Below are 11,154 nucleotides of genomic sequence, written 5' to 3' on the forward strand. Positions count from 1 at the left end.
ATTAAACGCAAACGAAATTGTAAAAGAAAAAATTAAAATTTTTGAATTTCAAGAAGTATTTTAACGTACAATTCCACCTCCAAGGCCACAAAGTGCGTCCAAGAAGCCCAAGAAGCTGAATATCGTCATTAAAAACATACATATATGTAAGCTTTTGTGCTTCTACTGCCGAGCTGGGGATTTTTGCATCTACCCCGCGTGTGAAGGAGATAAACGGGCAAAAGAAGGTGAAGAGATACGAAGGATGAATGATGTTGTGGCTTTTCTCATCCACTCTTCTTCTTCTTCTTCTTGTATGCTACTCGCCCCATCCGGGGGTTTTCATAATGTAGCGGCATTGCCGCGAGAGCTTGGTGAGAGAGATGTCGAGAGACACCGCATATATAGCGTGATAGTCCCTCATGGACGATCCAAGGCACTGACGTCACGACTGCTGGCGACACTGCGGCGGGCGAACACCTGCATCCGATACGATACTGGACCATGGATTGAGAATACTGTGGCTTCGAGATCGTCGGCATTTAATTCACATCCACACACACACACACACGTTGGCAGCTCTTTGGCGCGTATTTTGTGCCAATCTTCGCACACACTATATACATACATAATGTAGCTCCTCATCACCCATGAATTTTTCATCTCGCACTATGCGTCTCATTTTGGTGATGTTTTCGGCAAATTGGCATGCACAAAGCTCTACGTTTATGTGCCCCATAACACGGCCCGCATACTCCCGCATATTAGCATGAAATAGCCTTATTCAACAAAATAAGGCGGAAAAATGCGGAAATATTGAAGGGATTTTCATTGGTAGAAGCTTCTAAAAATTAGGATAAAGCTCCATATTTTATGTGAAAATATTTCTCGTTTTGATTCATTTCGCGAATTAAACTGATTTTTATTAGTTTTAACGGTTTAAACAGATTCATTTGCCAAAGTTGATTAAAACATAAAATTGATGTTGATTGATTATCCTTGAAAAGCTTGATAAGGTCAAACTTTGCATGATAAGGTCAAAATAAGTCAAATTATGGTTATTTTCAGGTTTATGTTTAAACATCTTTTAAAATCCTTGCAAAAATTCAACCTTTGGTAAGATTAATCACTGAAAATTATGTAAATAAAGCGCCGATTTTGATAAAGCTCATAGATTAGGGAATTGAGCAAGTTTGGCTTTAACCCTTGAAGGCTATATTTTTTTATTTAATGAGCTAAGAGGGCTAAAAGTGAAAATATTTTTTAATATTTTATATTTTGAACTTTGGAGCTGAAATATAGAAAAAATCCAAGATTTTATATATTTTTCGTTCCTTTTTTATTAATCGGGATCCATCTGAAATGCGATTTTTTATTTATTCTTTTTGATATCGTAAAATGGGTAAAATGATATGGAACAATCGAGACATATTTCTGCATTGATTGAGACCAAATAATTCAATATTAATTATAAAAAAATGAAAAAATCGTACATTCGTTGATCTTTTAAAAAGTGAAAGAATTTCTGGACAGACACCGTTCCAATGGTCTTCAAAGGGTTAACCCTTTCTGTCAAGAAATCCAGAAATCCAACTTTGAAAAATTAGATAATTTATTTCTCAAAGGAAATATTTTAATTATTTTTTTCGTTGTGATTCTATTGAAGAAATAAAACTAGAATTCTGTGTTCCGTTTCAAAAATTAAAATTTTATTATTTTTTAATAAATTGAATTAAAGCAATTTAATTAGGTTCTCTTAAATTTATTAATATAATTTTATTTCAACGTATTTTTTTTTAATTGCATTGGCGCCAAAAGTCGAAGCTCTGAGAGCGCTGAAGCAGCAAGAAGATTTTCATTTGGCGGGAATTTCATTGGCGTGGAATAATTTATTTTTCTGATTTTATTTCCAAATAGATTAATTTCCTAAATTAATTTATTTTACGTTGTGGATTAATCATTTTGAATTAAATCACAATTTTCATAGTGTTTGAGTAGTCAGGATATTACGAAATGTACGAAATCATTTGCAAAAAATCATATTAATTTGTGCTTCGTATAACGTCCTTAACAATTTTAATTTTGAGCCAATATTAAGATTTTCCCTTAATTATTAAACTGAAAAAATTGTTTTAGATTAATACGTTGCTTAATAGCATCTTGATTAATCAAAAATCTTCTTTCCAGCGTCTCTGAATGCTCATAAAACGAAGATTAAATAATTCGTTATGCAGAGCACCACTGTATGTGAACATCCCACCAATAATTTTGCATATTTTCAGGCGATTCAGCAGTAAAAAAGGTGACTATGCTGGGGGGCCAGGAGTGGAGATCCCCCTCGACATTTGTGGCCATCGCAGCAATTGAGACAGTTGAGTTTGCTAAGTGAACCAGTGAGGAAGGCAGAAGAAGTAAAGAATAGAAGAAAATGTTGTCTCTCCGTGTGTGCAGTGTCCTTCGCCTTGGGGATAGCATGGCCTTGAGGCACATGTCCAGTGGAGCTGGCAGGCGTGTAGGATTCATCGGTCTGGGCAATATGGGTGGTCATATGGCTAGCAATCTTATCAAGAAGGTACTACTTAATTATATGCTTACATAATGCACCACTTTTTTCTCCATTTGCACTTGACTCCACCACACACGCCACAATCCTCCTCCTTCAGCTGTTGCTGCTGTCTTATCTAATCCACATGCGCCACACCCCTCTGTACCCCACATCTTCCCCCGGGGATTAGCCGCATGTTCCCGTGACGCGGAAGTTTTTTTTTTTCATCTTCTCGTGCGAATTCTATGCGGGAAAAGAAGGGGAAAGTGATTTTCATTCACGCACACATGCGTTGTTGTAGCCAACTGGGCACACTATCAGGTTATTCTTGAGTAGCTTTAATGAATTCTCATCGCTCAGCAAATACGTCATAGAACCACGTGATCGATTAACTAAAACTATAGGTACCTATCTAAGATCAAGACTAAAATTCTCGTTTTAATTTTAATTTTGATCCTAAAATTTTTCTTTTTATCAATAAATTCATAATCATTTTGTTTTTTCTCTTATAGATTTTCTGATAACATGGGCAGGTTGATAAGAAAAAAGATTTTCTTTTAGTCTAAACAATTTTATCGCAATCTGTCTCATTCTTTTAATTTGTTAATTAGTTTACACATGTTTTGAGATTTAATTGTTGGGCACTAAAATGTTGAGAAAAAAAGCTGTTAAAAGATCATTAGAGAGCGAGATTTAGAGTTTCATTCGTTTCATTAGGAATAATCATGCGAAAAGAAAACAAATTAGACTTTTCTAATGAAATAAAATGAAAAGGGGCTTTTGGGGAATTTAACGTGAGGGCATTTTCGATCTTATGAAGTTTTTATTTAATATAAAAAAATTATTTTTGTTAAAAACCAATCTTATTCAAACCAAAAAAAGATTTTTAAATGAAGAAAATCACTTAAAATCTCCGTTTAGTCAGACAAAACTCTCTGATTGGCTAATGAAATCAAGCCTTCTCTTTTCATTGGGCAATAAAATCAAGAAAATCATGCAAAGCCTTCTCATTGGCTACTTCTTCCCCTCAAGGTGGAGCCTCAATGCAGAGATTCATTTGAATAACGAATAATTTAATTCTAACTTCAGGGCCACAAACTCAACGTGTACGACATCTCAGCTCCTGCATGCTCAGCCCTCAAGGATAAGGGTGCAACAGTTTGCAAGAGCTATCAGGATGTGGCAAAGTCATCGGAATTCGTTGTTACCATGCTACCAAATAATGACATAGTCTCCGAGACGTACAAAGAAATGGTGTCTGATGGCGTAAATTCCGAGACAATTTTCATTGATTCCAGTACAATTGATCCCAATGTGTCTCAGGCTGTGCAGAAGTTGGTCAAGAGCAAAGGGGCCACCTTTGTGGATGCTCCCGTATCTGGGGGTGTTCCCGGTGCTGCAGCAGCAACACTAACATTCATGGTTGGTGGTACTGAGGCTGAGTACAAAGCAGTGAAGGATCTCCTCGAGGGGATGGGCAAGAAGATCACCCATTGCGGTGGCTACGGCATGGGGCAGGCGGCGAAGATTTGCAACAACATGATGTTGGGCATCTCCATGGTGGGACTTTCGGAAGTGATGAATCTCGCCATTCGCTTGGGGTTGGATCCCAAGACCTTCGGTGACATTGTCAATTCATCCACGGGCAGATGCTGGGCATCGGAAGTCAATAGCCCCGTTCCCGGGCTTGTACCCACTGCCCCGGCAAACTTCGGGTACGCCGGTGGTTTTGCCACGAACCTCATGACGAAGGATCTGGGACTGGCAAGTGGTGTAGCCACATCATCCAACACCCCAATCCCCCTTGGAGCCCTCGCGCATCAAGTCTATCGCATGGTGATGGCACACGGACAGGGTGACAAGGACTTTTCCGTTGTATACGACTTCCTTAAGAATCAGGAGAAGAAATGAGCGCCACCCCCCCTCTCTCCCAACCAGCTGCAATAAAGGACCCACTCGAAACAAAGAAAGCTTTAAAGCTATGCATTTAACAGAACTAATGTTTATTTCAAGATGAAATTGTATCCAATTTATCCTTACAGAGTGATAAAAAATAAAAATGAATTTATATTAAATTTTTCTTTAATCTTTACTTCACAACATCCTGCTTGTGAAGGTACTCCCGGACATACTGGGAATCAACTTCGCAGCTATTTTCACACGTATAAACTGCCAGGACACCCCAATCCAATGCCATACCATCTTCTCCCAGATAATTGAGGATTTGTGGCATAATCTGCAAGAGAAAAAAGTAAAAATTTGAAAGAATTTCATCCCAAGATCCCTAAACAGGAGGCAAATTACCTGGAATTCAAAAACCCTCTCACCGTTGCACAGAGAGCACACGGGAATGGCATCGGATGTTGGGATATTTGTCGATGAAATCCACAGGGGACTTCCATTGCGGCAGTACCGTAGAACCTGATCGGGTTCCTGGGAGATGGTCTTCTTGAAATGCGAAAATGTCTCATCTTCCTCATTTGCGAATTTCAGCAATTCCGCTTCGGGGACATCCTTGAATTCCCCCGCCTTCCCCTCATCCACCATTTTCTTGTACTCCGCCATCTGCTGCTCCTCCTGCTTCTCCTCATCCGCTGGGTTTGGCGGCGGTGTTGGTGGTTTCTCCGTTTCCAGGACAATCTCATATTCCGGCAGCAGCAGTGACACCTTCCCTGCACCACATTTCTCCCTGTGACCCCCCTTCCAGTCCATTCGCTGATGTGCTGGCCCACAGTAGAATGTACTCTTGCACTTTGGGCACTGATACGGTCCACGACACCCACACACAACACACAGTGTACACAGGTAGGGTGTCTCAGCTTTTGGCTCATCCTCATGGGGTGCTTCGAAGGAATAGAATTTATTTGAGCGTGGCAACTGATTCCGGAAAACGATAAAATTCTCATTCCTGTTGGGCTTGCAGCACGCCGGGTTTTTGCACACAAACACAAAGATTGTCCTGTGGAAGGTTTCCGGTTCATCGAGTGCAGCATACATCTGACAGAGGAAGATACAGGGCATCTTGCACGTGGCGCACTTCAAGTCATCCGGATGCGGCAAATGTTCCAGATCCAACCACGCGGGACGCCCCCCAACCTTACTGGGGAAGTATGTGTTTGTCAGTAGGTAGTCCTCACTCTCCTCCACAAATCCCAAATCCACATCATCCGGTAGAGCGGCTTCGTCCATTTCCCGTGGATATTGTGACTTCCTAGCAAATTTTGCAAATTCCCAAAAAACGTAAACAATGAAAAAAGTAACCTTTAACCAATCTATGCTGAACAGTTGTGAAGATTTCTGTGGAAATGTCCGATGGAACATTCCTCTCTGCAATAATTGGTGAAGAAATTCCCATATAAAACCTGGAAAATCGTAGGAATTTCTCCTCTTTGTATGAGATTTATTATAAGGAATTCATCTGTGGGGGATTTTTTCTCACTTCCTGGCCTTTCCAGATCTTCTTAATCTTCCCAATCAGTGAATTAACAAAAGAAAACTAACAATGAGCCCCCGTGAAAAGTTTGAAACGGTCAAGATGGTCTTTATTCGATCAATTGAGGAGACTGAGAGTCTCAATGAAGTCAAAGAGGAATTCATCCGGGACGTCAGTTGCAGAAGATTAGAACGGATTACCACACCCACTGATCTCCTGAACACATTGGAAGCACAATCGCTTATCGGAGAGAACACAGTCACGGGATTTAAGAGAATATCAAACAAGCTGCAGGATGCTGGACTTCGGTGTGTGACGGAGAATTTTATGCAGGAAATTCTGAAGGCACCTGAATGTGCCTATCCGGGTGTTAATCAGTATGAGGAGGAGAGGAAAAATCAATTACGACTCTCGGAGATTTATTCCGAAGGAAATAAGAAGAAAACTCCGGATGAGGAGGAGCTTGTAACGCGTGAGAAGAGAGATGAAATCTTCCGGATTATTGCAGATGAGATTGGGAAGAAATGGATGGACTTTGCTAGAGCATTGGGATTTCGGCAAGGAAAAATTGACACACTACGGGATCACCCAGCGAGGATTCATGTCATCCTGGAGGAGGTTGAAAGCACACACCCACATCGAGAAGTCTTCTCAATGATCCTCACAGCACTCGAGAAGAGCCGCAGGAAGGACATGAGAGATCGAATTCAGCGAATTCTACTTGAAAAGTAATTTACTTATTATTAAATTTATATTTCAATATTCAATTAAACGCTCGTGTGATATCGATTGCAAATGAGAGGGAAATTTCCCAGATCGGTTAAATAGAATTCCATGATCAAGAATAGTATTGAGGGAGGTTTTGTTGGGGAACAAAGGGAGCCCCTCCGTTTTTTTCTTAAACTTCGTAGACTGCATTAACATTCCCGTGCTTGCTGGTTGCGGAAGTATCATGGAGCACGTACTGGATCTTCATGTTGGGCGGAAGCTTCAAGCGGTCACGTATGTTGTGTCCAATGGCCAAATTGGCAGCCTTGTTTTGACTTGATCTCGTCCAGACGCCTGCAAATGAAAAGTTTTCCTTTGAAGAGATTTTTTCTTATTGGAAAACAACGAAGATTTGAGTGGGAACTTACAGATCTTATCTCCCTTGCCACGTATGCTGGCCACAGCTCCGCAAATCTCATCTGGATAGTCAAACACCTCCCCAATGAGGCAGAGGAGCATATCGAGCCAGAGACGATCGAATTCCGTATGCCGCTGATACTTATCCAGCGTCAACATCCACTTGCCACCGCGCTTGTTGAATTGATCCTCCCACATGGGTTTGATGCCCTTCTTGAATAAATTAAAATCCGTCCCGGATTTCATTTCAGACAGCAATTTGATGTGATTGTAGAGACTCCAGAAGTCCTCCACATTCTCCACGCTGGTAATCTCAACGAGGCAGTCCTCCCACTTCTTGGTGCGATTGTTCTCCATGTACCACAAGCACCAGGTGTGCTGCAGTGGGTGCTTCATTTGAATCTCCTGCACCATGTCCGAACCACTTGAGGAATCAGCTCCATTCTCGTCCACCTCCTCCTTCTTTGCGTCACGCTCCTCCGTTGTCTCAGAACTCGTGGTCTGATCCATTGCGGCAGACGAACAAAAAATGCAAAAGGAAAAAAAAAACGTCCAGTTAGACAACTTTGATTCGTCTCTGGAAATATTCAATCTAACCTCACATTCCAACTCCAGACCTTTCCATCCCATGCCCTCAACTTATTCCCCCTAATTTCCTTCTCCCCCTACTCAATATCTATTCAATTGTGATTAATTAATCCCCAGAGATAACCAAATGTCCAAAAGAAACCGGAATTTAGTGATAATATCCATAAAATTAGATTGAGAACTTTTCCAACTTTCACCCCAACATTTTCCCAATTTAAACCTATTTCCACGGCAAAATTCAACATACATTCAATGCAATTATGTACAGAGACTCACCACAACATCATCAGATGCCGATCCTGCCATTATTCACGTGAAAATTTAAGGAAAAATTCAAGAAATTCCACGAAACAGCTTTACAGTTTAGTAGAACAAAACTGCACAAGAGGCGCTGACTTCGCTGAAGGGATTTACATGCCACCCGCGACGACTATTCCGTGGCGCTAGTTGACTGAAGAGAGAAGTAAATAAAACAAGAGGAAAATTTTTCAGCAACCGCAGCAAAATTCCGACAAAATTCTTTTACAAAAATGTAGAAAAAAACAAGAAGGAATTCCAAATTCCTTAAATAAATTCTTTTAAATAAAAGTGGAGTGTTTGAATTAATTGAAAAGTGTAAGAATAACGTCTTTTAACTGTGTTGAAATGGTTGAAATGCTGCTTGAAGATGCAACAACTGAATGTGGAGGAAAAAAGGGAAAAAAGTATGTTATCATTTTACTTTTATGCTTTCTAGGGCGATATTCTGGGAGATTAAAGTTTATGGATCTTTTTTCTATGGCTCCAAAGATTGTAGAGCATATCAGAAAATCTAGAAATATTGAAATATTTGTATTATCTGTATTATTTTGAATAATCTGAAAGAAAATGAGGTTATGGACAATGGTACACTGCAAAAAAAGGTTGGTTTATTTCTTCGCCTTTTGCTACCACAAAATTTGGAGTACTACGCCGAACATTTTTGAACATTAACGAACTTTTTTTGTTGTTTTTCCAAAAATGCGATTTTCTTGTTTTTCTCCCAAATTTTTGGACATAAAACGCATTTTTAGGACTCCTGGAGCACTTACGGGTGCTCCAGAGCCCCCTGGGAGCCCTCTGTACGAAATTTGGGGCCCGCGGAAATTTTGACGGTTGGGTTTAAAAGTTTGCTAGTTTTGCGCATTTTGCAATTTTTTCCATGGAAAATTAGGGTTTTCTTGTCTCGTGGATTTTCATATCCCTCGTTGTCCTCCCTATTGCCTAATCTCCTCATGATCAGTCAAGCAGTTTTGGAACAGAACGTTTACAAAAATGCTCAATAAAGAACAAACTTACTTTTCTAATAAAATTTCAGCCCTCACGTCAAAAAGAAAGCCAAGGCAAGAAGAGAACTGAACGATATGCAGGATAAGCATTATCTGGGATTTACTTCCTTTATGTGGACCATTATAAACAGGTAAGTAGATAATTTTAGTCTGTAATAATTTTCAGGAAAACCAAAATCTTCAATCAACATCTTTCTACAATCAACCCACACGTGTTTGATTTTATGTACAAAATATATTTTTTAAAGGAATTTTTTAAAATAAAAATGTGTAGTAGTGCATAAAATATTACGTGTGTAAAAATACTTTGCTGCAAAGTGGCAAAATTATTGTGATTTATCACAAGAAGAACCAGCAATTGACTACAGACTACCAGGATCAAGGATCTTCAATCAACAAAACATCCCAAGTATTTATAATATTTTGGAGATGCTTTAAAAAATAATATTTTAGCTAGAAAATGTATAAAATAAAAACATTTTTTAATAAATTTGCTGTTCCTTAGGACTTAAATTTTATTTGAGGATGAAGGACGACGTCTTTAGCCTGCGCACATGACGATCAATCAACTCATTAGAATACTCTTCTGATATTTTTTCTAAGCTTGAATAATATGAATATTTACATCTATATATTTTACTGCATTAATTAAGGTCAAAATTAAATAAATGTGATGATTTTTTGAGGAAATATTTTAATAGAAAAATCAGACTAATTTAATAAGGATAATAAGAATTTGTGATGTTAATTCGTAAATATCTCAAGTGTCTTAATTTATTTGCTAGAAATTTTTATTCCTAAAATTAAAAGTCTAAAATTCCTTTAAAAAAAACTACGTAGTTAGGTAATAAATGTTTAGGAAAGAAAATGTCATAGATATTTGAAAAATTAAATGTGGTATAATTGTGACCTTACACAAACCTTTATCCATATTTTTAGATAAATAATTAATCTCTAAAACTTAATAAAAATAGACCATACTTACATAATCCTTTTTCTTCCACATATCAGTCTAAAGACTGTCCTAGAAAAAAAATGAAAAAGAAAATTCCTTAAACATCCACAAAGCTAAAAAATATTCAATTTCTTGCTCTTCTTCTACTTCTACTTCTACTTATATACATACATTTATCAATATATTCATGGAAAATAGATATTCTATGTCTAATTTTTATTCAGGATAAAATAAATTTGAGTTGCGACTAAATGATGAAAGGATTGCCGAAATATCCCTTCTAAATTATGTCGTACACTCGCAAGGGCACCTCAAGTATAAAATGCTGCATCGCAGCAATTCGACGGTTTTGAGGAATATTAATGTATGTGTCCCCCATAATCATGTCACAATTTTGTTTACATAAATTTATTATTTTAATGCACAAAAAATCCAATTTATCCTATAGTTTTTAAGGCTAAGCATAATGTTATGCTTGTATGTGAACAATTGATGTTGGAAAAAAAACAAATCTAAATTTTAAAATATATTTTGTACAGTCTAAACTGTAAACTTTGCGCAATTTGTTCCATTTTATGTATGTTTTTATTGCCTGATGAAAAAGGCAAATCTGGGCCCTCGAAACGTCACATTGCGAAATTGAGAAAATGTCCCGCCAAATCATTTCCCAAAATTTTGAACAAAAAATCCTTGAGCTATTTTCTAAAATTAAAAAATATATATACCTATATATCACAACATTTTTTTTTTAATTTAGGGGGTTAGAAAGGTTTCATTTCCTTCATAAATCCGACGAAATAAGCTAATCAAAAAATCAAGAAAATCATAAGAATGGTTTAACTTTTCATTTTGCCAAGAATAATTGAATTATTACCTACTTGTTGATTTTATTCTCAAATTGAGAGAAGGAAGCCATAAAAAATGAATTAACAACGAACGATTATACGTAACTTTGTGGTCTTTTAGATAAATCTAATTGTCGATATTAATATGAGCTGTTTATTAGGATTAATACACATAATTTTACTTAATTAAAAATTAAGTTAAAATGCATTTTTAAAATTTTTCTGTAAATTTCTTTTCAATTTGTTTAATATGGACGGTAACCACACGAACATTAATATTTTAAATTAAATTTAAAATGCTATTCATTTACTTTCGAAGAAAATAGTGCAAAATTTATTTACATATAAAATTTGTTAATTAATTTTCTAGTCGGTAT

The 11,154-nt window shown here is 37.5% G+C and overlaps 6 protein-coding genes across 6 annotated transcripts in view; 4 read left to right on the plus strand and 2 right to left on the minus strand.

Moving 5' to 3' along the window:
* The window catches only part of LOC129791558 (trifunctional purine biosynthetic protein adenosine-3), a 1,078,967-nt gene that overhangs the window by 594,092 nt on the left and 473,721 nt on the right, over positions 1–11,154 (plus strand). The window lies entirely within an intron of this gene.
* The window catches only part of LOC129791559 (potassium/sodium hyperpolarization-activated cyclic nucleotide-gated channel 3), a 1,048,222-nt gene that overhangs the window by 452,988 nt on the left and 584,080 nt on the right, over positions 1–11,154 (plus strand). The window lies entirely within an intron of this gene.
* Positions 2,267–4,599, plus strand: LOC129791615 (probable 3-hydroxyisobutyrate dehydrogenase, mitochondrial). Its single transcript, XM_055829853.1, has 2 exons — positions 2,267–2,551; positions 3,614–4,599. Exons 1-2 carry the CDS (start codon positions 2,408–2,410, stop codon positions 4,433–4,435), a joined length of 966 nt encoding a protein of 321 aa, XP_055685828.1. The 5' UTR covers positions 2,267–2,407; the 3' UTR covers positions 4,436–4,599.
* On the minus strand, positions 4,507–5,815 carry LOC129791604 (programmed cell death protein 2). Its single transcript, XM_055829837.1, has 2 exons — positions 4,829–5,815; positions 4,507–4,760 (listed from the first exon to the last, which is right to left on the minus strand). Exons 1-2 carry the CDS (start codon positions 5,711–5,713, stop codon positions 4,614–4,616), a joined length of 1,032 nt encoding a protein of 343 aa, XP_055685812.1. The 5' UTR covers positions 5,714–5,815; the 3' UTR covers positions 4,507–4,613.
* On the plus strand, positions 5,912–6,764 carry LOC129791628 (fas-associated death domain protein). Its single transcript, XM_055829868.1, has one exon. It carries the CDS (start codon positions 6,027–6,029, stop codon positions 6,687–6,689), a length of 663 nt encoding a protein of 220 aa, XP_055685843.1. The 5' UTR covers positions 5,912–6,026; the 3' UTR covers positions 6,690–6,764.
* Positions 6,690–8,082, minus strand: LOC129791626 (eukaryotic translation initiation factor 4E1-like). Its single transcript, XM_055829866.1, has 3 exons — positions 7,947–8,082; positions 7,094–7,583; positions 6,690–7,019 (listed from the first exon to the last, which is right to left on the minus strand). Exons 1-3 carry the CDS (start codon positions 7,974–7,976, stop codon positions 6,856–6,858), a joined length of 684 nt encoding a protein of 227 aa, XP_055685841.1. The 5' UTR covers positions 7,977–8,082; the 3' UTR covers positions 6,690–6,855.

The sequence above is a fragment of the Lutzomyia longipalpis genome, chromosome 3, assembly GCF_024334085.1.
Source record: "Lutzomyia longipalpis isolate SR_M1_2022 chromosome 3, ASM2433408v1".
NCBI lineage: Eukaryota > Metazoa > Arthropoda > Insecta > Diptera > Psychodidae > Lutzomyia > Lutzomyia longipalpis.

What these genes read in the sequence shown, in the direction of transcription:
- LOC129791626 (XM_055829866.1), bottom strand. Translation starts at nt 7,976, where the DNA reads ATGGCAGGATCGGCATCTGATGATGTTGTG. An exon ending in CGGCATCTGATGATGTTGTG is followed by an intron (nt 7,584 to 7,946) that starts GTGAGTCTCTGT and finishes GCAATGGATCAG; the next exon opens with ACCACGAGTTCTGAGACAAC. An exon ending in TGGCAAGGGAGATAAGATCT is followed by an intron (nt 7,020 to 7,093) that starts GTAAGTTCCCAC and finishes TTTCATTTGCAG; the next exon opens with GCGTCTGGACGAGATCAAGT.
- LOC129791615 (XM_055829853.1), top strand. Translation starts at nt 2,408, where the DNA reads ATGTTGTCTCTCCGTGTGTGCAGTGTCCTTCGCCTTGGGGATAGCATG. An exon ending in CTAGCAATCTTATCAAGAAG is followed by an intron (nt 2,552 to 3,613) that starts GTACTACTTAAT and finishes TTCTAACTTCAG; the next exon opens with GGCCACAAACTCAACGTGTA.
- LOC129791604 (XM_055829837.1), bottom strand. Translation starts at nt 5,713, where the DNA reads ATGGACGAAGCCGCTCTACCGGATGATGTGGATTTGGGATTTGTGGAG. An exon ending in AGAGGGTTTTTGAATTCCAG is followed by an intron (nt 4,761 to 4,828) that starts GTAATTTGCCTC and finishes TTTCTCTTGCAG; the next exon opens with ATTATGCCACAAATCCTCAA.
- LOC129791628 (XM_055829868.1), top strand. Translation starts at nt 6,027, where the DNA reads ATGAGCCCCCGTGAAAAGTTTGAAACGGTCAAGATGGTCTTTATTCGA.